Source organism: Myiozetetes cayanensis, unplaced genomic scaffold, assembly GCF_022539395.1.
Source record: "Myiozetetes cayanensis isolate MyiCay16 unplaced genomic scaffold, myiCay2020 scf21, whole genome shotgun sequence".
NCBI lineage: Eukaryota > Metazoa > Chordata > Aves > Passeriformes > Tyrannidae > Myiozetetes > Myiozetetes cayanensis.
This window is the reverse complement of record NW_026087423.1, coordinates 1,748,858-1,775,688: the sequence shown is the minus strand read 5'-3', so window position 1 is coordinate 1,775,688 and position 26,831 is coordinate 1,748,858. Positions and strand designations below refer to the sequence as shown.

Below are 26,831 nucleotides of genomic sequence, written 5' to 3'. Positions count from 1 at the left end.
TGGATGCAGGACAAAACACCTTCTGTCCCTCAGCCACTGGGCTGGGCTGTTTTCAGGGCCAACTGAGAGTTCAAAGGCACCTCAAAAATCTTTACTTCCCCTTTTCTGCTTCCCCTCCAAGAGCTACTAAGGAAAAACCAAACCAAACTCCAAACTCACAGGGTTCCTGGCCCCATGGGGGGAAGGGGACTTCACCTCTTCTGCCACTTCCTCACAAGGGGCAGCTCCGATCTCTGCTCTCTCTGAGCAGCGACAGGAGCTGAGCAGGAGCTTTGTTAGGAGAGGGTTAGGTCGGGTATCAGGAAAAGGTTGGATGTCAGGAAAAGGGCACTGACCAGGCTCCCCAGGGCAGTGGTCACGGCCCCAAGGCTGCCAGAGCTCAAGGAGTGTTTGGAAAATGCCCTCAGGGATTGTTGGGGTGTCCTGAGCGAGGCCAGGAGTTGGGCAGATCATCCCTGTGGGTCCCTTCCCACTCAGGATATTCCATAATTCTATGATTCCATCAGCAAGATCTGTGCTGCAGGAGAAAGAGACTCCTTCTGCAGCTCCCTCCAGCCCTCCTGCTCTCGCTCCACGTCTGAGCAAACCCATCCCACCGGGGCAGAGGGCTAGGAAAAATACACGAGGAGCATCGGGACGCGGATGAGGAGCGGGGATGACTCAGATGGGAGCACGCTCCTGCCACAGGGAGCAGGGCTGCTGAAGAGAGATCATGGAGAGAGGGGTCTCACCCAGGGCTCCTCTCGCATGCCTCAACCTGACAGCACCGAGCTTTCTGTGTTCCCGTGCTTAGGGAAGCAATTCCACATCAACCACAGCAACCCCACGGAGCTCATCCAGCAGCCCCGGGGAATCCCACTGCGCTCCAGGCAAGGAGAAATGGTGGTACCCCAGGAGATGGGGTGAGGGGTGACCCCCAAAGCACCAACAGAGCTTTTCACAGGACCTACAAGCCCTGGATCTGTGGAGAACAGCAGTGGGAGCTGGGCAGGAGGCTGAGGACACCCAAGGCATCGGGTACCAGAGCAGAGGAGTCACCCTGGTGCCAGAGCAGCAATGTGGGGCACGGGGAAAGCTGCAGAGATGCCACCTTGGTGTCCCTGCTGAGAGGGAGGTGATGCCCTGGCACAGGTTGCCCAGAGAAGCTGTGGCTGCCCCTGGATCCCTGGAAGTGTCCAAGGCCAAGTTGGAACAACCTGGGCTAGTGGGGGGTGTCCCTGCCCATGGCAGGGGTGGATCAGATGAACTCTGAGGTCCCTTCCAACACAAACCATTCCACGATTCCATGAAACCCTGGGCTAGTGGAAAGTGTGGGGGTGGAACAAGATCAACTTTAAGATCCCTTCCAGCCCAAATCATTCCATAATTCCTTCCCACAAACCAAGGTGCCCCTGCCCTGCCTGGCAGAACTCCCACACAGACGCTGGTCCTGCAAGGGCCAGACGGCTTTGCTGATGCTGAAACCTCTCACCAGGGACCCACCAGCCGGTGAATCCAAGCCTGTCTCACATCCAGCACGGAAAACAAACATCCCCAGCAACCAGGGAGGTTGGAGGGCTGAGGGAAATGAGAGGAGAAACGTCTCCAGCAGCGTCTCCAGCCCCTCACTTCTCATCACATCCCGCTCCTGCAATGCCACATTCCAGCAGGTTCTCCAGCCCGGGCTGTGAGGGAATATAATGCACCCAGAAACGGCTGAGAAGGGCTTTGGGTCTGGGTTTCTGCTCTGTTGGTCCAGGCTGCAGGTTGAACTCAGCCAGTGCCACGGGAAAACCAGGAATGTGGAAATTCTCGCTCTGGGAGAACCCGCTGGCTGTGCCAGGGACAGGCAGGCAGTTGGAGATCTCTGGGAATAACATCTGAGGCAGGCAGTTGGAGATCTCTGGGAATAACATCTGCCTGCAGAGCTCCTGCCAGGTCCCACCGTCCCCAGGGAGGAAGAGGATGGTGGGAATGGCTTGGTGGTTCCTCGGTGATCCCAAAGAGCAGCTGAGGGGAAGGAAAGGGGGGAAGGGAAAAAGGAAAGGGGAGAAGGAAGCAGGGAAGGAAGGAGGGAAGGTGGAAAGGAAAGGAGAAAGGAAAGCAGGAAGGAGGGAAGGAAAGGAGAAAGGGAAGGAGGGAAGGGAAGGAAAGAAGGGAAGGAGGAAGGAAGGAAAGTGGGGGAGAAAGGGAGAGGGGGGAAAGGAAAAGGAGGAAAAGGAAAAGGGGGGAAGGAAGGAAAGGGAAGGAGCTGCCCCATTCCACTAGCACCCACAACCTGCAAACTGGAGCTCAGGGGGGCCTGTGGAGCCTTCCCAGCACTGCTTCCCACCCTGGTGAGAAGGCCAGGGAGGAGGAAATGCTGCAGGTTCCAGGGGGCTGGATGGGCAGGGAGGGGGTTGGATGCAAAGCCCTTCCTCAGCCAAGAGCTGAGCAGGGAGAGCAGCTGGAAGAACCCAAAACGAGCCAGAAGGGCCACATTTTGGAAAAGCAAACAAGGGAAAAGTCCAGGGAGGGAAAGGTGATGGAAAACCAGCCCGGATGTGGAGCCGGAGGAAGTTTTTAGCTGGGGAGCAAGAGGCAAGGGGACCTCGCCCTCTCCTTGGAGCTCTTGGCTTGAAGTGGCTCCCAGCAGCTGCCATGTGTTTTCTGGGAGGTTTTGTTTGGAGCAGGAGCCACGTCTGGCTTGTAAAACCTTCAGTCCCTGGGGAATTAACTGAGGCACTGGACAGAGGCCGGGAAATCAGGGTCAGGCTGTCCTTCCCTGAGCAGCAGCAACGCCCTGGGGGAGCTCCTTGAGCCAAACCCACCCTCTGAGTCCCATCACAGCAAGAAACCCTTGGAAAAGCCCCTTTTAGGTGGCATCCAGGTGACAGGAGCACAGGCACCTCACGGCTTTCCCATGGGACCACAACCGGCCGTGTTGCTGGTGACAGGGGAGCGCATCCACTTGTGTAAATCAATATTCAACATGGCAGCAGATCTGTGCCCATAAAACCCATAAACAGTCAAGTTTTGAGGGCTTCTTTTCACCCAGAAGCCTCCACATATCCCTGAACACGGAGGGGAGGCACCTACACCGGGGCTGTGCTGGCTGGACAACACCCAACTGGTGTCCTCCACATCACTGACTCCGAGTTTCCCGTCGATTCTGGGCCTCAACCACCACCCACCATGTGCAGGAGGGACCTGAGGGGGACACTCACTTGCTGAGGGGGACACTTACTTGCTGAGAAGGTGGCTTCAGTGTGGACAGGGGGGGTGGAGGGCAGGAAGGGCGGGTACCCCACGAAGAAGGAGCGCAGGGAGCGCTCGGAGAGGAGCGGCGAGCGCTGGGCGGGGATGTTCTCACAGCTCCCCACGCTGTTGTGGATCTTGAGGTTCAGGGGCTTGTTCTTCTTCTTGACTCTGGAAGGGAGAAGGAGGGGGGAAAAAAAGGAGAGAAAAGTGATTTGGGGGGGTGGGGTGAGGAGAATGGACCGAGGAAGCAGAGCACCTGTAGGATGGGGGAGTTCCTGAGCCACGTCTCTCGTGGGATGATTAAAACCATTTCCATACAAGAACTTCCAAACCTTCTCCCCCACCAAAGCAAAGGGAATTCTCGTTAAGGAACACTCCAGAGCTTTTCATCTTTGCAAAATCTGGCTGAAAAGGGTCGGTTGGTTCAAAAGCCCATCAGCCCCAGCCTCACTGACCTTATCACGTCCCCCAAACCCCCACATGCCACCTGCATTTAATGTCACCTGCATTTAATGCCACCTACATTTAATGCCATCCATTTTAGGGGCCCAAGCAGGAGAACTGAGTCCAAGGAGGGAATGGGCTGCAGTGGAGCATGGGAATCCCAGGAAGCAGGACTGTGGTGTGGACAAGAGCTGAGCACTGGAGATGTCCCTCAGAAATGAAATGCTGCAGAGCGAGGGGGGTGACGCACCCACCTCTCACTCATCAGCCCAGTTTTCCACCTGCCTTGTGCTGTGACAAGGACCAGCCACCCCTGCCCGGCTCAGATGGACCCAGAGGGGTTGGGATGTGGGTTCCTGGCCCTGCAGAGCCTCCCCTGGCTCAGCTGCTCCCATCCCAATGGGGCAGGGAGGAGATCCCAAAACAGCCCCTGGGAAAGGCAGCTCAGCCCTTCTGGAGACCTGTGGGATTTGGGGCTGAGATCCTTGGAGCACAGAGTGGGTAACAGCTCATGGTCACTGAGAACTCCTGGATTACTCCATAGATCCATACATGCTCCATGAAATACTCCATACATTCCCAGCTGGAGCACTGCTTCCAGCCCTGGGGAACAGCACAGGGAGCACGTGGAGCTGCTGGAGAGAGGCCAGAGGAGGCCACGGAGATGCTCCCAGGGCTGGAGCCCCTCTGCTCTGGAGCCAGGCTGGGACAGCTGGGGGGGTTCACCTGGAGCAGAGAAGGCTCCAGGGAGACCTGAAAGCCCCTTGCAGGGCCTAAAGGGGCTCCAGGAGAGCTGGAGAGGGACTGGGGACAAGGCATGGAGGGACAGGACACAGGGAATGGCTTCCCACTGGTTTAGATGGGATACTGGGAAGGAATTGTTGGCTGTGAGGGTGGAGCAGGCCCTGGCCCAGGTTGTCCAGAGAAGCTGTGGCTGCCCCTGGATCCCTGGAAGTGTCCAAGGCCAGGTTGGAGCAACCTGGGCTAGTGGGAGGTGTCTCTGCCCACATCCCTGCCTTCCTTATGTCCAAGAGCTGCTCTCCTGCCCATGGATCCACAGGTCCATCTCTCCAGCACCTTGGAACAGAGATGCCCCAGAGCCCAGACACTCATTCCCATCCCTGGCTGAGCCATCCTTCCCACAGCTCTGGCTCTGGGCCCCCAGCAGTGCCCGAGGGCATCTGGCCCTGCCAGGCAGTGGGAAATGGCCACTTAAGCAGAAGAAAATTAAACTGTCCTCTAATAAGTTAATTATTTCCTCACACAGGAAAAGCTGCTGCTGTGTTTGGGGTGGCTGCAACCACTTCTGTGGGTGTGCTGGGCTCGGGATGGGGCGGATGATTCCCTCCAGGTGCTCCCACTGAACAGCCCTCCTGGCTTGGAACACCCTGGGGTCTGACACATCAGCAGCCCCCCAGCTGATGTTCATGGAGTCATGGGATGGTTTGGCTTGGAAGGGACCTTAAAGATGATCTCATTCCACCCCCTGCCATGGGCAGGGACACCTTCCACTAGCACAGGTTGCTCCAAGCCCTGTCCAACCTGACCTTGGACACTTCCAGGGATCCAGGGGCAGCCACAGCTTCTCTGGGCAACCTGGGCCAGGGCCTCACCACCCTCACAGCCAGGAATTCCTTCCTAGTATCCCATCTAAACCAGTGGGAAGCCATTCCCTGTGTCCTGTCCCTCCATCCCTTGTCCCCAGTCCCTCTCCAGCTCTCCTGGAGCCCCTTTAGGCCCTGCAAGGGGCTCTCAGGTCTCCCTGGATCCCTCTCTTCTCCAGGCTCACAAATACCCTTCACATCCATGCCGTGGTTCCTGCAGGACCCCGAGGCAGCAGCAGCCCCTGCTCTGAGCACCTCAATTCCCTCCCAACATCCCACCTAACCCCGCTGGTGCTCCTAAAGCTGGATCACCCCTTCCACCACCACCACCACCACCATCATTCAATGCCAACCCAGAGATACAACCCCAACAGGTCCACCCAACCCAACCAACTCCCAGAGCAGCTCCCCTGACCCCGGGCACGGCCCCACCGTCCCCCCTCCCTGAGCTCTTCCTGATTAACCACTAATCTCATTTTTTTTTTGTTTGGTTTTGTTTGTTTTTCCACCCATAAATCAGTTCCAGACCAAATATTTACTGTGTGAGCATCATTTCCTCACTGAGCAGGGCCGGTGACAGCTCCCATTAGGAGGAAGGATGAGTGATTTTGGACAGGGAGAGATTTTTCTCTCTCTGTTTCTTCAGGGGAGGGGGGAGAAAAAATTACATTAATGAACACACACTAACACCGAGAGCCAACAGAGTGAGCAGCGAGGGCTGGCTGCCTGTCTCCTGATCCCCCAAAAACAAAGGGGGAGCAGGGAATCCTGAGAGCTAAATAAATCCCAGGGAGGAGCAGGATGAGCATCCTCACCCCTGGAAAACCCCGGGGGATCCTGCTACAAGGGGACTCAGGGAATCTGGGGGCTTTTGGGAGGGATTAAAGAGGTTTCCGGGGCAATTAAGGTGTTTGAGGGGGATTTGGGGAGGTTTGGGGGCACTCAGATGAGGGTTTAGGGGTGGCTAGGGGGGACTTGGGGGAGCCCAAAAGCTTTTAGGGGGGATTTTCGGGAGACTAAAGGGGTTTTGGGGGTGAGTTTGGGGGGGTTGAAGGGAATGGGGAGGGCATTTGTAAGCATTTGGTTGGGATCTTGGGGATTCCACAAGCGGGACGGGCTCAGCCCCTGCCCCGCAAACCTCTCTTAAAATTCCCGGTTCTCAGCCCTTCCCACCTCAGGAGCTGCTCCTAAACCAGCTCCCCGCACCTTCCACCGTTCCCAAAACCTCCTGCACAGCCAAAAAATGCGCATTTCCCCCCCTTTATCCCGCCCATCTCTCGGCGGGCACGCCAAACACCCCATCCCCCGCCAAGCCACCCCCTAGGGCTAATTTATTTCTGCCACGGGACAAATCGGTGCCACCTGAATGCCAGCAACAAATCGGGCCGTCATTTCACGCAAGAATTTGTTTAAATAGATGGTGATGGGTTTAAAAAAAAAAAAAAAAAAAAAGCCCAGCGAGTTTGAAGCGCTCCATGCAAATCCCTTTAGGTGTCATTCCAGCCTGAATGGCTCGTTCCCGGCTGTTGGCTGGGATCAGTCAAACGCTTATCAGCGGCCCCCGGAAAAAAAAAAAAAAAAGAAAAGAAATAAAAATAGAGGGTTTCGAGAGGCGGTGAAAAACAGGAGCAGACACCGGGACAAAGGGCTCGTCACTCCTTTCAGCGCCGGAGAGCATCTACGTGCCTGGAAGGGGAGCGGGAAGCAAGGATTGACGGGGATGGAGGGGTGGAATAAACCCCGTGGGTGCCGCAGGGGCTCCGGTGGGAAGATGGGTGGTGGGTGAGGACGCGCCGAGTTTGGGATGGGGTGTGGCCCGGGCGGGTTCACAGCTGGAAGGGCAGGATGTGCTGGGAAAGGAAGGCACGTTCCCAGCTGGAATGCTGGGGATGGACGCAGCGGGATCCGTGCGTTACAGGGAGAGGGGATTCAACGGGGATGCTCCTGGTTTGGTGGCTCTGCCGTGCTCATCCCAAAAGGGGACACACCCCCCGGGGCCCTGCACCCCTCACTCCCTGCCCAGCTCTTCAAAAAAAGATGAAAATGGGGTAAATAACTATTTTCTCTGCAGGCGTTTGCTGTCACTTGCACTCTTATTGTCATTAAAAAAAAAAAAAAAAATTAACAGAGGTTTAATTTACATTTGCATTCAAATTAAAGGAGGTTTACCTCCCAAACTGAGCCAAAAGGAGGGGAGCTGACCCTGCACTGAGCGAGCCAGGCTGTGTTTTATTCACCACTTCACTCCAACACGCTCCAGTTTCTCTTCAAGGAAGGGAAAGGGAGTGAAGGTGGTGGTGGGGAAAATCCTCTTCTCGGTATTTCACTGTAAAGGATTAAAGATCCTGCCTGGCCTGGAGCGCAGGGCCTCGGCCAGGATTCAGCCCAGCAGATTTATGGCTTTTGGACCCACTTAATTGCCCAATATTCTGTATGAAAGTCAGAGCAAGGAGCAGGTGAAGCTTCCCCTGTGCCTCAGGAGCTCAGCCACAACGAGCAGCAGCTCCAGCCTGAGCCACGAGGGGCTGTGAGCAGAGGCAAAAAAAGGGGAAACCCCCAGTTTACGCATGGAATTTTGAATGCAAGAATCATGGGATGGTTTGGGTTGGAAGGGACTTTATAGGTGATCTGATTCCACCCCCCTGCCACGGGCAGGGACACCTTCCACCAGCCCAGGGTGCTCCAACCTGGCCTTGGACACTTCCAGGGATCCAGGGGCAGCCACAGCTTCTCTGGGCAACCTGGGCCAGGGCCTGCACTGCCCTCACAGCCAACAATTCCTTCCCAATATCCCATCTCTCCCTTCCCTCTGCCAGTGGGAAGCCATTCCCTGTGTCCTGTCCCTCCATGCCTTGTCCCAGGTCCCTCTCCCAAAGAAGAGCTCTCAGTTCTCCCTTCCTCTTGGCTTCCCATGTTGGCAAAATCTGACTCTTCTCTTCAGGAAGTCTCAAATAAACCACAAAGCCCCAGTGGCTTCCCTGGCCAAGCAGCCTGAGCCTCCCCAAACCGGCTTGGGGAGCTTGGCCCCAAACTCTGGAGCCATCCCAGCCAGAAAAGGTCTTGGGATGGGAAAACCCCTCAGTGGGTGCACCCACAGGGCATTCCAGGGCTGAACCGGTGTGGAAGGGTCTCCAACAAGAGGAACTCGACCTCACCACCTTCTCTTGGTCACCTTTCCCCCACGAAACCAAACCTCGAGCTTCCATTCCCGGTGCCATCCCAATCCCTCCCCGTTCCAGCAGGGACAGCACCGGCTGCTTCAGCATTTTCAGGGCTCAGGGCAGAGCCAGGGGATTATCTGGACCCATCTGAAGAGCTGAAACTTCTTCATTACACACCCAGAGCTGAGCAACCCCTCCCCCCCAAACATAATATTTGATATTAAAAAAAAATAAACAGAGAGCTCCAGCAGATGTTCCATTTATCCTCCTCGTTATCGTAAGAGGCAACAAACCCTCCCTCCTTGGGCCGGAGGAAAAGCAGGTTCTTCATATCAAAGGCCTCAGCAGTTAAATATTTATCCAAGTGCCTGTCCCCACTTCCCTGGATGGCTGAATTGGAAGGTTCAGGCCCTACTGATCTATTATTCTCTTTTCCAAGCACAAAGTGGAACTTTTTTTTTTTTCTTACGGCTGCGAATTATAAAAGCCGGGGAAGTTCTTTGAAGGGAGTTGGAGCCAAACAGGGTTTGGGTTTTTTTTCCCCTCCCTCCTCCCGGGATCCAAGGAGATGGTGCTGCAGGAGGGCAGCTGGGAGCAGGCCCAGGGAAGGAGCTGGAAGAGGTAATTGCCAGGATCCTGGAGCAGGAGCTGTTTCTCATTAAGCCCCTTCTGTTTTCTTCGTTTCCACCGTTATGTCTCTTCGAGGGACACATGAGGGCAGCTGGAGGGGGAGGAGCACCACCAGCTGTGGCCAAGAGAGGGTAGTGAGGTCAAGTTCCTCTTGTTGGAGACTCTTCCACACTGGTTCAGCCCTGGAGTGTCCTGTGGGTGCACCCACTGAGGGGGTTTTCCCATCCTGAGACAGCAGGAGCTCAGCCAGGCAGAGCAGCTTTGCCACCAAATCACGGAATGGTTTGGGTTGGGAGGGACCTCTCAAGGTCCAATCCACCCCCTGCCATGGGCAGGGACACCTTCCACTAGCCCAGGTTGCTCCAAGCCCCGTCCAACTTGGCCTTGGACACTTCCAGGGATCCAGGGGCAGCCACAGCTTCTCTGGCCAACCTGTGCCAGGGCCTGCCCACCCTCACAAGGAGGAATTCCTGTCCAATATCTGATCTAAATGTATTCTCTTTCAGCTTAAATCCATTCCACCTTGTCCTGTCCCTCCATGCCTTGTCCCCAGTCCCTCTCCAGCTCTCCTGGAGCCTCTTTAGGCCCTGCAAGGGGCTCTCAGGTCTCCCTGGAGCCTTCTCTTCTCCAGGTGAACCCCTCCAGCTGTCCCAGCCTGTTCCCCTAGGAGAGGAGGGTGGGCTGAAGACCACCGAGCTCTCCATCGGCACATGAGCCCATTTCCCAGCGCCAAACACCTCCAGGGCTGCAAAACCCAGCCAAGAAAAAGGGATGTGATCGACTCAAGCACTTCCACCGAGGTGGGAAGGGCAGCACAGGGAGCTTGGCCCAGCAAGGGCTTCCAGGGTCAGGATGAACATGCACCCACCAACCTCCTGAGCCACACAGAAGAGGCCAGAGGAGCTGCCTCGTTGTCTTTCCTGCACAGCTAAAGCTGGAAGAGAGAGTCAGAGGTGGTTGTGCCACCACCATCCATCTCCTGCTCATCCCCCAGGGGCACTGCCCTCTCCATTCGTGCCCTCTGCTGCCACACCGGCAACAGGAGAGCTCTGCTCCTCGTCCCCCGGGGAGTGTTAATCCTTATCTAAATTCCCCATCACGCTCAAAGTGAGGAAACTTCCCGTTAAAGGGCGCGCGGTGCAAAGTTTCTCCTCGGAGCACGTGAGAGCTCCCCCCCGAGCCTCTGGATGGAACGGCGGGGCAGGAATTAACATTAATGACACACCTGAGGAGAAGCGCAGCCCGGAGCAGCGGGATAATTGCAGCGCAGAGCCAGTTTGTTACCCAGGCTACCCATCACTGTCAAGGCACGGCGTGCAAACCGTACCTCGGGAGAGCTGGAGACATTCCAGGACCTGCGCGAGGCTCCGCAGCCCTGACTCACAGGCACAGGTACCCGGATTAATCACCGAGTTTATTCGGAGATGCAGGGGGGGGATGCTGCTCGTTTTGCTCTCCAAATTCCCTCCCTTCAGTGCTCTGCCCCTCGCAGCAGAGCCAGGTGGGGCTCAGACTCGGTACAAGATGAGCGACACAGCGCTGAAATCGGGGAATTGGGGAATTGTTTCAGCTGGAAAATACCTCCAAGGTCATGGAGTCCAATCATTCCCCAGCACTGCCAAGGCCACCACTGACCCCTGTTCCCAAGGGCCACATCCACGTGGTTTTAAATCCCCCCCGGGATGGGGACTGCACCCCTGCCCTGGGCAGCTGTGCCAGGGATGGGCAACCCTTTTGGTGAAGGAATTATCCCTGATATCCAACCTGACCCTCCCCTGGCACAGCTGGAGGCCATTCCCTCTCCTCCTGTCCCTGCTTCCCTGGGAGCAGAGCCCGACCCCCCCTGGCTCCCCCCTCCTGTCAGGGAGTTGCAGAGCCAGAAGGTGCCCCCTGAGCCTCCTTTTCTCCAGGCTGAGCCCCCCCAGCTCCCTCAGCCGCTCCTGCTGCTCCAGCCCCTTCCCAGCTCCGTTCCCTTCCCTGCACATGCTCCAGCCCCTCAGTGTCTCTCCTGTCTGAGGGGCCCAGAAGTGCCCCCAGGGCTGGAGGTGCCCCAGCAGTGGCAGCACAGGGAGGGCACTGCCCTAGGGCTGGGACACACCAGGGCTGGCACAGCCCAGGGGCCACTGGCTGCCTCGCCCACCTTGGAGGACACAGCACATGGATTATCTGAGCACATATTCAGCGTCCTGCTGCATCCACCTGCTCTGCAAACACCAACCTCCTGCTCGTCCCCAATGCCAAGAGCCCACCTGCCTTTCCAGAGCTGGGAATGGTCAGAAATACACCAGGAACAGGAGCTGTCTGCGTCCTTCCAAATCCCACCCATGCAGAACATCAAATAATCGATGTACCTGCGAGGCTGGAATTGGTACACGGGGAAACATCGTTATTATAAAGGGTGCAGAGCAGCAGAATAAATGACCTGTCACTCAGCAGCATTTAAGACCAGCTTAGATGATTAACTCTGAGGGACAGTTTAACCACAAGCTGCTCAGAGGGGTGGAGGTGGTGAGAAGACCCCTGGACCCAGTTTTTGGAGGTCTGTGATTCACCTGCCTTGGGACAAGGGATGGAGGGACAGGACACAGGGAATGGCTTCCCACTGGCAGAGGGCAGGGATAGATGGGAGATTGGGAAAGAATTGTTGGCTGTGAGGGTGGGGAGGCCCTGGCACAGGTTGCCCAGAGCAGCTGTGGCTGCTCCTGGATCCCTGGAAGTGTCCAAGACCAGGTTGGAGCACCCTGGGCTAGTGGAAGGTGTCCCTGCCCGTGGCTGAACCCTGGCCTAAATGGTCCCAGGAGGATGCAGGACTTCATCAAGTGCCACTGGGAAGGTCCTGTTCCAAAGGATTTCTCTGTGGGATGGAGAAAAACACCCACAGGACAGAGGAGGATTGAGCTGGGAGTTGGCTCAGAGTTGGAAATAAAACAAGGAAAAAGGAAAAGAAGAAGCTGGGGACGTGTTCTATCACCTGATCAGATGTGAACGCCACAGCTGACCTCACCCACCCAGGACATCCTGGTGGGGAAAACCCACCCCAAAGAACAACCCTGGTGCCAAAGGGGCTGAAGGGCAGGAAAACAACCATGAGAAGGCTCTGAATCCACGGGATTTTCCACGAGAACACCTGGGATGTGACTGCAACGATGCAGGGCAAGGAGACTTCACGGAAAACTTATCCAAAATCAGGCTGCCTGGAGCCAGAGGAGCCTCCTCCCAGCCCAAACCCGGCCTGGGTGCACCACAAAAACAGGCTGTGCTCCACAGCAGCTGCTTCGTGTCCCCTGGGGATGGGTCAGCACTTCCTGCAGGGCTCAGCCCGGTCAGCTCACGCTGCTGGAATTCCTTGTGGATCCGCCCTGAGCCACCCTCCCAGCTGCTCCCCCTGGGCTGCTCCTTGGAGGCCACAGAGTTCAGGGATTGGGCCACACGCCGGCCTGGCAACAGGAGCCACAGCTGGGGAGCAGAGGAGGGTCTGGGCTCATCGCCCCTTCCCAGCGGGAAGGGCACCAAGGACGGGGCAGGGACAAAGGATGGACCAGGGGATGGGTCTAGTGAGGGGTCCAAGGATGAAGGATGGGTCTAAGGACTGGCCTAAAGATGAAGGGTGGGTCTAAGGATGGGTCTAAAGATGAAGGATGGGTTTAAGTACAAGGCTAAAGATGAAGGAGGAGTCTAAGGACGGGTCAAAGGGTGAAGGAGGGGTTTAATGAGGGGTCCAAGGATGAGTCCAAGGACAGGTCTAAAGATGAAGGATGGGTCTAAGGATGAGTTTAAGTACAAAGGATAGGTCTAAATATGGGTTCAAGGACAAAGGACGGGTCCAAGGACAAAGGTCAGGTCCAAGGACAGGTCTAAAGGTAAAGGATGGGTCTAAGTACAAAGATTGGTCTAAGGAAAGGTCCAAGGACACAGGATGAGTCCAAGGACAGGTCTAAGGGTAGAGACCACCCAACCACCTCTTTGGGCAGGACCCCCCAGGGCAGACCTTGCCTTCCAAGGGTTAACACACCTCACCCTGAACCAGCTGGACTTTAGTGTTCCACAACTCTGTATTTTTAAGCCCCTCCATTCTGAGTTTGTTCCTTCCCCACCTCCTTCCCGGTGAATAATCATTAACTATCCCTGGAAGATTTAAATGGCCCGTGGAATTCATGAGCTATTAAACGGGCTATTATATTATCAGCCACTCCAAATGGTTTGTTTCCGTTTCAGGGCCGCTCGGGAGACGTTTACGGACCGTGGATTTATGGAAGCCGGGGGATCTTTTTGGGAGTAAATGTTCCGTACCTCCGAGTTACGGCCAACAGCTGGAGACTCCGGGCAGGGAAACTGCAAGCTCAAAAAAAAAACAACCCACCCCCGCTTAACCCCCGCTCCAGAAGGCCTTGGGGCACAAAAATGACGGATTAAACGCCGGAAATAAGGCCCAGGACACAACACTCGTGCGGGTTTAGGAGTCCAGTGGTACGTGGGGGCCTCGCTGCAGAGAAGAACTGGTGGCTGCTGCTGCCGCAAATATTTGGGGGTGGTTTACTTTTCTGTCGGTGTTGGGGTGGAAAAATCTGGGGGAGCAGCCCCAGAGTGCCCTGAGAGCTTCCCTCCATCCATCCCAAGCCACAGGTCGTGGGGACAGACCTTTGTGCCTTTACCAAGGGCTTCCCTGGCTCTGCCGAGTCTACCTGGCCCCATCCGGGGATGGGGGATGGCTGGGGAGGAGATAAAGGGATAAAGGGATTTGGGACAAGGGATGGAGGGACAGGACACGGGGAATGGCTTCCCACTGCCAGAGGGCAGGGATAGATGGGAGATTGGGAAGGAATTGTTGGCTGTGAGGGTGGGGAGGCCCTGGCACAGGTTGCCCTGAGAAGCTGTGGCTGCCCCTGGATCCCTGGAAGTGTCCAAGGCCAGGCTGGAGGGGGCTTGGAGCAACCTGGGCTGGTGGAAGGCATCACTGTGGGCTGGAAGTAAATGATCTTTAGGGTCCCTTCCCACCCAAACCACCTTGTGATTCTACAGTCCAGCCTGAGGGACACCGACCTGATGGGTCCTACCAGAGAGCGGTCTGCAGAGAGGCAGGAGGGGGGTAAATCCAGAGCCCAGGAGATCCCACCCAGCACCTGGGATCCCCAGGAGTGTCCTCAAACTATCAGCTCTCAAGTCTAGGACCTCCCTCCACGCTGGAACACCGGGAACAGAAAGCCCCAGTCCAAAGCAAAGCCCAGTGGCAGAGCTGGAACCAGAAGGGGCTGATCAGAGGAGGCTGGAAATCATCTCCCAGGGATGAGCTCCATTCCATGTTCGAGGTCTGGAGGAACCCACCCTCCTGCAGAGAGCACAGAGGACTTGGACACCGCAGAAGGGTGAAAATTAACACCCCCACCCTACAACTGCATGGCTATAAAACAAGAATTAGCTGAGAACAGCCCCAAAAAGCCACTTTTCCTCTGTTCCAGACGTCTGATCCACCACATCCAGGCTCATAAACAACTCAGACTCGAACATGCCTGCGCTGGAGGAAAGAAGAAGCTGCCTCTTTAACGCACTAATTACGATCCCGAAACACTAATGGGATTAGAAAGCAGGATTTAGTGGTTGTCTCCTGGAAAATCATTAAGCGCCATCAGAGCAAATGAACCTCCCCGCTTCTCCCAGCAGCTCTCGGCGAGCCGGGTCCTCCCGCAGCGCCACGGTGGCCCCTGGTGGGGTGTGAGCACAGCAGAGCCCGAGTCATGTCGGCTCCTTCCTCCGTTAATGCGCTGATCGGGAGTGCGGGTTGCCTGGCACCACCGGGAAGGGAGCACTGGAGACACTGGGAAAACCGGAGAGAGCTGGGCAGGAATCAGAGGAGTCACAGAGTGGTTTGGTTTGGAAGGGAGCTTAAAGATGATCTTATTCCACCCCCCTGCCATGGGCAGGGACACCTTCCACCAGCCCATATTGCTCCAACCTGGCCTTGGACACTTCCCGGGATGGGGCATCCTCTGGGAAATCCATTCCAGCCCCTCAGCACCCTGACAGGGAGGGATTTCTTCCTAATATCTCATCTAAACCAGCACAGGGAATCCTGGAATGGTTTGGGTTGGGAGGGAGCTTAAAAATGGTCTCATTCCACCCCCTGCCATGGGCAGGGACACCTCCCACTGTCCCAGGTTGCTCCAAGTTTATCCAACCTGGCCTTGGGCACTTCCAGGGCTGGGGCAAGGATGTCAGGGTGACATGTGGTGACCACCCACCTTGGGGATCAGCCAGGGTGGGAGGACCAGAGGGGAGCTTTGTCCTCAGCGAGGACTGCGCTGGCTGAGGGGAGAGCGATGGACTGGGAGCTGAAATGCAAATAAAAGCAGGAGAGGAGAAAGGGGAAGGAGAAGGAGAAGGAGAAGGAGAAGGAGAAGGAGAAGGAGAAGGAGAAGGAGAAGGAGAAGGAGAAGGAGAAGGAGAAGGAGAAGGAGAAGGAGAAGGAGAAGGAGAAGGAGAAGGAGAAGGAGAAGGAGAAGGAGAAGGAGAAGGAGAAGGGCAGCTCAGTGAGGGTTCCCTCCTGCAGCCCTGGTGTTGCTCTCTGATGGACCAAAGAAAACATGACTTTCCAATGCCTGAGCACAAGGGGGGTTGGGGTGGTCTTACAAGAGGCATTTTCCAGCTGAAATAATTTAATTTCCAGAAGCTAAAAGCCTTTAGAGACCAAAACCTCCCAGCCCAGGGGAGAAGGAGGGTGACCACCCTCACTTTGTGCAACGACCACGGCCCAGCAGCCACCACAGCCCCGGGGGTGCGATGGGGGAACAAGTGACACCACGGTGCTGAGGCCTCCAGACACATCTGCCACCCCAAATCCAAGGGGAGCTCAGGGCAGCTGGAGCAGCTCAGGAGGACAGAGGGGTTTGACTCCTCCCATGTCCCAGCTGGAGCACCGCAGATGGGCAGGAGGGTCTGAGCTGCTGTGCCAGAGTAACCAGGCTGCACCACAGCCCTGCCCGGGATTCTGGCACGGCCTTTTTATCCTCAAGGACCCCAAATTTAGGGACAACGGGGCAGTTTGTCCTGGGGCTCCTGCTTTGGGAGGGTAGCAGGGAGCAGCCACTCCATCCTCGGGGGGAGCAGATGATGCACCAAGGCGGTCACTGGTCCCCTTTCCCCCCCCACCCCCCCTACAGCGGCAGCAGAAGGGGTTTCTGAGCACGGACATCAAAAGGGGTGGAAAGAGATGGAGCGCGAGTGTTGGCACCAGGGAATCCTTTCCCTGCGCAGCAGCAGCCTCTGCCGGCACCGGAGCCGCAGAGCAGGAGCAGCGGGAATGTGGGCAGAGACCGGAGAGCCTCCTCCGGACACCGCCAGGGACGGAAAACACGCCGGGAGGTGGCCGGGATATAAACTGTCATCCCCATCAGGCTTTCCATATCCATAAATCCACACTTCAGCTGGAAGATGACCCTTCCCGTCCTGCCGTGCCACAGCGCGGCTCGTACGGCCATCCTTGAGCTGCGGCCGCAAACGCCCCCCGCGTCCAGCCCACCCATCCCACGCTCTGGCATTCCAGGCCCTTGCCAGCCAGCAGCCCTGGTGCCCCTCAGAATGCTCCTCGTCCACCCCGCGCTCCCAAAAGGAGGGAGCTAAGGAGATGCCATCCCCTCCCCCGCCTCGATATCTCTGCCGAATGCCGGAACCGCAAAGGATGTCCCCCATCAGAGCTCAAACAGAGACACCACGCGCCAACATTTAGGGATAAAAGCTCCTTCCCCCCGGAGCTGGGACGGGAATCGTTCCTGTAACACCCCCCGGCACCCCGTGGCACCCACTTACTTGGGGGTGTGCGCCTCGTCCATGCGGTGGCCCAGCTGGAACTCGTGGGACTTGCTGCGGTGCAGGGCGGTGAAGCCGGGGATGAGGTGGATGAGCTTCCGTGAGGAGGGCGGGGGCGTCCCGGGGGGCTTCAGTTTGTTCCTGCGGCGCACGGGGGGTCCCCGGCGGGGTCATGGTGGTGACGATGTTGGGGGTGCGCGGGGGGGTGTGGGCGGCGTGGCGCTGCCGGGGGGACGGCGGCAGCGAGCGGTGGCCGGACTCGAGGGGCGGGCACAGCCCCGGGTGAGCCTCCACGGTCAGTCGGTCCACGTGGGTGTAGAGGGGCGCGTGGGGGGAGCCCCCGTGGCAGTGGTGCTGCCCGCACTTGGGCTGGACCTTGGGGCTCTGCGAGAGGTGCGTCCGTGCCCACTGCCCCGGCTCCGCCTGGCACCCGGGGCTGTTCTCCTTGCCCGGCTCCGTCGTGGGCCACTGGATGGTCCAGTCCTGCTTGGAGAGGCTCCCGCCTGCGACAGAGCACAGAGACACGGCCGTGTGGGGCGGGAGAGGATCCACGTTACCCACTCACCCCGGGTGTGTTCGAGATGTCCCATCCCTGGATGTGTTTGAGGGGTCCCACTCCAGGGAGTGATCAAGACATCCCCTCCCTGGATGTGTTTGGGACATCCCATCCCTGGGACATCTTGAGCGGTGGAAGGTGTTCCTGCCCTGCTCATTCCTTGCTCATCCCTCGATGTGTCTGGGACATCCCATCCCTGGAAATGTTCAACACATCCCATCCTTGGATGTGTTCAGGACATCCCATTCCTGGAAGTGTTTAAGATATCCCATCCCTGGAAGTGTCCAAGGTGAGGTTGGATGGGGTTTGGAGCAACTTGGGCTCCGTGGAAGATGTCCCTGCCCATGGCAGGGGCTGGAAGAAGATCATCTTTAAGGTCCTTGAAGGTCCCAAACCATTCCATGATTCCACCCTGGCACCACAGCCCAGCAAGAAGCTTCTCCATGTTACAGAATCATGGAATGGTTTGAGTGGGAAGGGCACTTAAAGCCCATCCAGCCCCACCCCCTGCCACGGGCAGGGACACCTTCCACCAGCCCAGGTTGCTCCAAGTTTATCCAATCTGGCCTCACACACTTCCAGGGATGGGGTATCCATGGTTTCTCTGGAGAACACACTCCGGGGTCTCACCCAAGGGCTTTGCCAGGGGCAGATGCCTTTTGATCGCCCCCAAAGGAAAACCAAAATAACCCCAAATCTCCTCCTTTTTCAGCATCTCCTTCCCCTCCCTGCTTGGGTTGTTGATTGGCTGCTCTCGCCTTTGCCTGGGAATGTTTTGATTGAAAAATTAAAGGGTGGAGTTATAATTGAAAATGTCAGAAATTAAGGTTAATGTGAATAAATAAGGATTTAAAATAAGTCAGTTAAAATTTAAAATAATGAAGACATTTAAGATAAAAATTAAAAGATATTGAAAGTAAAATTAATTAAAATAAATAATAAATAAAAATAAGAAAATAGACAAATAAATTATAAAAACATTTAAAATAAAATTAATTTATTAAAACAAATAAGAAAGAAAAGAGAATAAAAATTTAAAATATCAAAAGCATTTAAAATAAAATTAATTCGAATAAATAAGAAAGAAAAGTAAAGAAAATAAAAATTTTAAATAATAAAAACATTTAAAATAAAATTAATTAAAATAAAGAAGAAAGAAAAAGAAATAAAAATAATTTAAAAATTGAAATGAAAGTAATTAAAATAAGGAAGAAAGAAGAATAAAGAAAATAAAAATTTAAAACTATAAAAACATTTAAAATAAAATTAATTAAAACAAATAAAAAATAAAGAAAATAAAAATTTAAAATAAAAACATTTAAAATAAAATATATTGATTAAAATAAATAGAAATAACAGTGAATAAATTCAAATTAAAACTTGAAACCATTAAAAAGATACGTAAATTAATTAAAATAAATAAGAAATAACAATAAAGGAACTAAAAATAATAGTGAAAAACATGTGAAATAAAAAGAAAGGAATAAACACACAAAAAAGAATAAAAATAAATAAAACTATTTAAAAAACAAAATTAAACAAAACAAAAATTAAACTTCTGCTGCAGGATGGAGCTGCAGCCCCAAAGCCACCACAGGGCCACCAAGAGGGCCCAGCCAGGTGGTGACACGGCAGGTGACAAGTGGGGGAGGGGTGGAGGCACCTCCAGCAAGGCCACCCCCACACCGGGCATCAGCTCGGTCTTTGTCCCCAAGGCCACCAGTGTCACCCCAATTAAATGCTCCCTTAATTAACCCGCGCCGGGGGACGGCGCGCGTATGCAAATCGCCCCGCACATATGCAAATGACCGCGCGTCCCATTGGCGGCCCCGCGCGCCTGGATTTGCATAACTCGGAGCCGCCCGCGCGCCGCTAATTAGCGCTAATTAACAGAGATTAACGGGAGGATCTCCCTGTGCTCGGCCGGCCCCTTGTCCCCCTGTCCCTGGGATGCTGCCGGGAGCAAAAATAATCCCCCGGGAAAACCGGGAAAACCTATTCCCGAGCCGGGAATGCGGCAGGGAGCGGGAACGCGACTCGACGGGATCGGCTTAAACCGGGAATGCGCTTTAGAAAGGGAAAAAAAAAAAGCACCAAATAACAGAAATATCCCCGAGCTCCTCTCTGTGCAAAGCTTGTTAAACGCTTTCGGATCCCGCTCCCTCCCGGCGCTCCCCCCGCGGCGTCGCCAGAGCTCATTCCCAGCTGGAAAAACCACGGAAAGTCCCCTTCGGCCACTTTTTCACAGGGCTGTTTGCTCGTAAAAACCTGACTTATTTGGGGTTGGTTTTGTGTCAGAAATGTTAATTAGCTGTTGGAATATTAGTCACAGCCACTCCACCCCCCTCCCCACGGGCCACCTCTGCTTTCCCCGTGGCCACCAAAGGGTGGGATGGGCCCCTTGGATAAATCCTTATCGATCCCTTCGGTGCTGCCTCCCTGCTTCTCTCCACCCAACTTCAGCAGGGAAGAAGCTTTTCCTGAACCACTTCATTAAAAAGCAACAGGAAAAGCAACTCCTGGGAAGAGGAGGCAGCGAGGAACCACTGGATCCAGAGGTGGATCCAGAGATGGATCCAGAGGTGGGAAAATGGCACCTGTTTTCTACGCTCTCCAAGCAATGAAAAGCAAGTTTTGCTTTGATTTGTCCAATAAAACCCTGGGGATGATTGGATGTTGCTGTGGGAGCTGGGGGTAGCCGGGGCAGCCCCGCTGCTCAGAGCGCTCTTCCCCTTTCCCAAAGGACCTTCCCAGGTGAGCAGATGGGGACACCCACCTGGTGGCTGGTTCTGTCCCCACGGCCACCTCTCCCTGCACCAAAATCCCAGGATAACACCCTCACCGTGGGGCCAAACAGACTCTGGCATCACCCCGGGGCACCAGGAGGGATTGACTCTTCCAACCTCGACCCCGCAGCAGCAGCACCACGTCCAAATCTGCCCCAACCAGGGGCTTTTTTCCTGCTGCTCATGGCCCTGGCTGACCCTGCGCTGTCCCCAAGCCACTCCCAGGGCTGCGGCAACTCCTCAGTATTCAGCTCCAGCTCGTTTCTCCCGGTAGGATCGGTAATAACCTGCACACAGAACTCACCAGTCACAGCCCATCAACCCCTCGAGCCTCAGAGGCCCCGCTCAGCTCTTATTTAATATCAAATTAATCCCATTCCCAGCTCAAACCCAACGCCTCGGCTGCTGATCAAATAACCACTTCCAAGAGGAAAGATCCACCGCCCAGGAAAATCCAATACAGGCTTGTTAACACAATAAAGGGTGGGGGGGATATAGATTTGCCACTATGTTTGATAAATATAACGCTTTTGGTTTATAAGGTGCTCCAGGGCTTTCCCTGGATGCTCAGGATGGGAAGTGTCTCCTTTTCCAGCATCCTGGCAAAATTCATCACCGTGAAACAGCATCCAGCCCCTTTCCCCTGCCCGGGCAGAACTGGCCTAGGAAATTAGATGGCTCTAATTAATGACTCGCTAAATGAAGACTGATGGGAAAGGTTAATGCAGAACCTCGTTCCTGCTTTATTAATACAAATCTTGGCATCCAGAAATCGGCCACTGCTGCCCTTGCCAAGAAATTATGGATTTTAGAGGGGCTGCAACTTGTTCATTAATTATATTTTTAGGGCTAGGACGGCCTCTGGCTCTGCAAGGAGAGGAAATGCAGATCAATGCAGATTCAAAGGCACGCTGGTACATCTGAGGTCCCTTCTGGGGCATCTGAGATCCCAGCACTGCATCCCAAGGGAGCGTCCCTGCCTTCCTGGGATGCTTTTCCACCCTCCCATCCCACACAGCACCCAGAGGTGAAGCTCCCAAACAGCTTCTCAGGGCTGTGCCAATCTCACAAGTTGGTGCTCAGGGAGCTGTGGAGCCAACCAGGAGCTCAGCATCCAATGGAATCCAGCTGAGGGAGGGAGGGATGGATGGATGGATGGATGGATGGATGGATGGATGGATGGATGGATGGATGGATGGATGGATGGATGGATGGATGCAGCATGGAATCAGTGCCCCTCCTCCAGAGCCACAGCCCCACCCTGCTCAGTCCCAGCTGTCCCCAACAGTCGCAGGGGACATTCCCAGGGTACCAGTAGTGCTGTTCCACCAGTCCCAATCCTGCATCCCACCAAAACACGCTGCCTGGGCTGTGGGGAATCTCGGATCTGGCCCTGAGCAGCCGGGTGGGATCTGCTCCCACCATCCACCTCACTGGCTCAGCCAGTGAGTGTCTCACCCTGGCCTGGCCAGAGATCCCACCATTCCCAGCTCCAGGAAAGGCAGGGACTGTGCTCCCACTCTCCCAGGGGACAAAAAGAGGGGGAATCCTGAGATGGATCCATTTGACCCGGCAGAGACAGGGAATGCTGCATTGAGCAGGATACAGGGAGCCCAGCTGCCATCCTGGGTGGAGCTCTCTGACCCCAGATCCTCCAGAAATTCAGGGAGATTGAGTCTTCTCCACTGCCTGGAGCTCCTGCATCCCTCAGGCTCTGCCCCTGGGATGGTGTCACCCACTGGAAATGCACTCCAGGCGTGTGGTGCCCAGCAAGGCATGGACCCACCCCAACTGGCAGTGCCAAGGATCCCAAACCTCCCCCTCCAGCACAGCAGGAACGGCCACTGCAGCATCTCTGCAATGCCAGAGGGACAAAGCAGCAGCTCCCCCGGGAGCAGCGGGATGATGGATGGAGTTAAATGGAGCGCTGGGAAAGACAAACATTCCACGCCCCGAGAGAGAGCAGCAAACTCCCTCCTGCAGGGACCCAGTGGGCCACCAAGCCACATGCCACCAGCAACGCTGGCACCCCCATCACCTGCCCCATTAAGGAGCAAATGGAGCAGCCAGCATCCCACAGCCCTCTGGATCCTCCATCCCGCTGGGAACCTCCAGAGGAACCAAAGATGCTTCAGCATCTTCACTGCAGCTGCTGAGCCAAAGGCCGGGGTGGGTTTTCCAAAGCAAAGCAGGGAATTCCCTCGGCTGGCGGGAGGGGGGAAAGCAGGATTTGTTTGCAACAGTCTTTAAAAGTCAAAGGGGTTTAACCAAAGAGCAGCTGAGAGCCTTCCCCAGGCTCCTCCGGGGGTGGCACCGCTGCCCTTCCTCAAATAGCACAGGGACTTAGTGGAAATGCCAAAGGGGAGGAGGGCAGGAGTGCAGGAGGAGCTGGATTTAGGGAGTTAGAGTGTGGAGGGACTTGTGCTCCACAGGGAATCACAGAATCGTGGAATCACAGAGTCATAGAATCACAGAATCATAGAATCACAGAATAACAGAATCATGGAATCATAGAATCAGTTGGGTTGGAAAAGCCCTCCGAAGTCATCCAGTCCAACCCTTGATCCAACCTCACCTTGTCACCCAGCCCATGGCACTCATGCCACATCCAGTCTGTCCTTAAACACCTCCAGGGATGGTGACTCCACCCCCTCCCTAAGCAGCCCATTCCAATGGCTGAGCACTCTCTCTGTAAAGAATTTCTTCCCAGTATCCAACCTAAACCTCCCCTGGCACAGCTTGAGACAGAACCCTCTTGTCCTGCTGCTGGTTCCTGGGAGAAGAGACCAACCCCACCTGGCTCCCCCTCCTGTCAGGGAGTTGCAGAGAGTGCTGAGGTCTCCCCTGAGCCTCCTCCTCTCCAGGCTGAGCCCCCCCAGCTCCCTCAGCCTCTCCTCATGGGAATTGTGCTCCAGTCCCTTCCCCAGCCTCACTGCTCTTCTCTGCAGCTGCTCCAGCCCCTCCATGTCCTTCCTGAGCTGAGGGCCCAGAGCTGGACACAGCATTCCAGGGGTGCCTGTCAAGCTCAGCCATCCCCACTTCGGGGTGGGAGTGGCTGCAGCAGTGGAGGGGTCCCTCTGCCAGTGTCCCCTGGCACTGCCACAGTGTGCCAGGCCGTGCAGGAAGGCTGGAGGGGCTCCAGCACCCACAGCTGGAGGATTTGGCCAAGACCCCTCCAGGGCAGGAACTGGGACCCCTCTCTGGGACATGCTGTGCCAAGCAGGGGTGATGTGGGGACGCTGCTGGCCCCCTGGAGATGTTCCTCACTGAAACCACATCACCCTCCTTCCCACCAGCCCTGTCCCCTGCTGTCCCCAAGGGCTGCTCTGAACCTGCAGAGGTTTCCAGCTGGAAACCCCTCTGGGCTCCCTCTCCAGCCTCCCACCCCTTGGAGTGCAGCTCTGCTGGAGAAGCCCCTCCAGAAGGGACAGGAGACAGGCAGAGGGGTCTGGGGTCCCCAAATCAGGGGGATCTGGCAGGACTGGGGTCCCCCTACAGGGTCCCAGCAGGGGCCACGGCTAAACAGCCCACAGCCATCACCCAGCTTGGGACCAGGAGGGGAATCCTTGGGAAAGGGACAGTGGGAGGGTTAGACTGTGAAATGGGGTGTCCCTGATCCCCCAGGCTCACCCAAAAGTGAATTCCCCTCCCCAAACCCACCTTGCTGCTGCCCCAGAGTCACCCCCTGTGCTGGCAGTGCTCCCCCTGAGCTGGCACCGTGGCACTGCTCCCGTGGTACCATCCACGGGTGTGGGCTGTGCCAGTGGGGGCTGGAGCATGTGCAGGGAAGGGAACGGAGCTGGGAAGGGGCTGGAGCAGCAGGAGCAGCTGAGGGAGCTGGGGGGGCTCAGCCTGGAGAAAAGGAGGCTCAGGGGGGACCTTCTGGCTCTGCAACTCCCTGAGAGGAGAGGGGAGCCAGGGGGGGTCGGGCTCTGCTGCCAGGGAACAGGGACAGGAGGAGAGGGAATGGCCTCAAGCTGTGCCAGGGGAGGTTTAGATTGGATATCAGGGATGATTCCTTCATGGAAAGGGCTGCCCATCCCTGGCACAGCTGCCCAGGAGTGGAGTCCCCATCCCGAGGGGGATTTAAAAATCCATGTGGATGTGGCACTTGGGGACAGGGGGGGTCAGTGGTGGCCTTGGCAGTGCTGGGGGATGGTTGGACTCCGTGATCTGAAGGATCTTTTCCAACCTGAACGATTCTGTGATTCCACGATGACCCATCAAGGCTCAGCTGGGAGGTGGTTCCTGGAGAGCCGGACCCTGCACAGCCCCCGCTGCACCCTCGGGCAGCCCCGGCCCCGCTCGGCTCCAACAGGAGCAGCTTCGAGCGGAGACTGGGAACGGAGCTCTGCTGCCACCGCCTGGCACCGCACAGACCTTAAAGCTCATCCAGTGCCACCCCCTGCCACGGGCAGGGACACCTTCCACCAGCCCAGGTCGCTCCAAGCCCCATCCATCCTGGCCTTGGATCACTTCCAGGGATCCAGGGGCAGCCACAGCTTCTCTGGGCAACCTGGGCCAGGGCCTGCCCACCCTCACAGGGAAGAGTTTCTCCCAATATCCCATATAAACCTCCCCTGTTTTAGTTTAAAACCATTCCCTGTGTCCTGTCCCTCCATGCCTTGTCCCCAGTCCCTCTCCAGCTCTCCTGGAGCCCCTTTAGGCCCTGCAAGGGGCTCTCAGGTCTCCCTGGAGCCTTCTCTTCTCCAGGTGAACCCCCCCAGCTGTCCCAGCCTGGCTCCAGAGCAGAGGGGCTCCAGCCCTGGCAGCATCTCCGTGGCCTCCTCTGGCCTCTCTCCAGCAGCTCCACGTGCTCCCTGTGCTGTTCCCCAGGGCTGGAGGCAGCTCTGCAGGGGGGTCTCACCTGAGGGGGCAGAGGGGCAGAATCCCCCCTGCCCTGCTGCCCACGCTGGGGGATCAGCCCAGCACAGGGGGTTCTGACTGCTGGGGCACCCCACCAGCACCCCAAAATCCTCCACCCCAGGGCTGCCTTCAGTGCAGCAGGTCAGAGATGATCCCTGCAGGCAGTGGGTGCCCACCAAGCCCCAGGGATGCAGGAGCTCTGCAATCCATGGAAAACACTCTGCCAGTGCATTAAAGCCACACTCCTGTGTCACCACAACAAGACAGTGCCACTCACCCCGACCAGCCCAAGGGCACAGGGGTGCTCTGACTCACAGAATCCCAGGATCAACCAGGTTGGAAAAGCCCTCTGAGATCATCGAGTCCAACCTGTGACCCAACCCCACCGTGTCACCCAGCCCGTGGCGCTGATGCCACACCCAGTCTGTCCCTAAACACTCCCAGGGACGGTGACTCCACCCCCTCCTGGGCAGCCCCTTCCAGTGTCTGATCACTCTCTCTGGGAAGAACTTCCTGATGTCCAACCTGACCCTCCCCCGGTGCAGCTCAAGGCTGTGCCCTCTTGTCCTACTGCTGTTCCCTGGGAGCAGAGCCCGACACCCCCTGGCTCCCCCCTCCTGTCAGGGAGTTGCAGAGCCAGAAGGTCCCCCCTGAGCCTCCTTTTCTCCAGACTGAGCCCCCCCAGCTCCCTCAGCCGCTCCTGCTGCTCCAACCCCTTCCTAGCTCCGTTCCCTTCTCTGCACACGCTCCAGCCCCTCAGTGTCTCTCCTGTCTGAGGGGCCCAGACCTGGGCACAGCCCTCGAGGTGTGGCCTCACCAGTGCCCAGCCCAGGGGAACAATCCCTGCCCTGCTCCTGCTGCCACACTGTTCCTGATCCAGGCCGAGATGCCATGGAATGATGCCAAGAAACACCCCTGGGCACTCCCGGGCTCACATTCAGCACCCCCAGGTCCCTTTCTCTGCCCTCACTCTGTCCCCAGCCTGTGGCCAAAGGGCAGGACATGTCACTTGGCCTCGTTAAACATCATCCCATTGGATTCAGCCCAATCCCATTGGATCCAGCCCAATCCCATTGGATCCAGCCCAATCCCGCTGGAGTCAACTCACCGGACTTGTGGACGCTGCGGAGGCAGGACAGAGAGGCGTTCAGGCGGGCACACTCCTCGCTGTTGGCCCCAAACTTCTCCACGGTGGCACAGACCTGGTCATCCGTCATGTCCAGCAGCTCCTCCAGGCTCAGCTGCCCCGGGGCGATTTCCTGAGGCGGGAATGGGGCAGGAGTGAGGAAATGGGAATAACCCACCTCCAGACTCGGGGCACACCCGGGAGAACCCACCGGCTTCGGGTCACACCCCCAAAATTCCTCGTGTTCCATCTCAATCTCCAACACAACCAGGTGGGACAGCTGCAGCCTGAGCTTTATCCCAGGTTTTTGCACAGTTTCAGGTGTATCCAGACCCGGCTCAGCACCAGGACATTTTGGGGACAGCAGGAAAACCCAGCCCCACCCTGGGAACACACAGGGACTGGCAGCTTCAGGGTCAGGGCCCACAAACCCCTGGGAAAAACACCCATGGAGAGGGTCAGGATTCACAAACTTCTGGGAAACCCCACTGTGGAAAGGGTCAGGACTCCCAAACCCCTGGGTAAAATATTCCTTGGACTCACAGACCCCTAAGAAAAACACTCCTGGAGAGGGTCAGGACTCAGAAACCCCTGAAAAAACAACCCTGGAGAGGTTCAGGATCCACAAACTCCTGGGAA

At 56.3% G+C, this 26,831-nt stretch overlaps 1 protein-coding gene across 1 annotated transcript in view; it reads right to left on the bottom strand.

The window, feature by feature from the left end:
- Positions 1 to 26,831, bottom strand: part of KSR2 (kinase suppressor of ras 2) — a 78,940-nt gene that overhangs the window by 44,415 nt on the left and 7,694 nt on the right. The window contains 4 exon segments of the mRNA XM_050318247.1: positions 3,206 to 3,387; positions 16,859 to 17,017; positions 17,019 to 17,361; positions 26,175 to 26,325. Coding sequence (XP_050174204.1) covers positions 3,206 to 3,387; positions 16,859 to 17,017; positions 17,019 to 17,361; positions 26,175 to 26,325 — 835 coding nt within the window.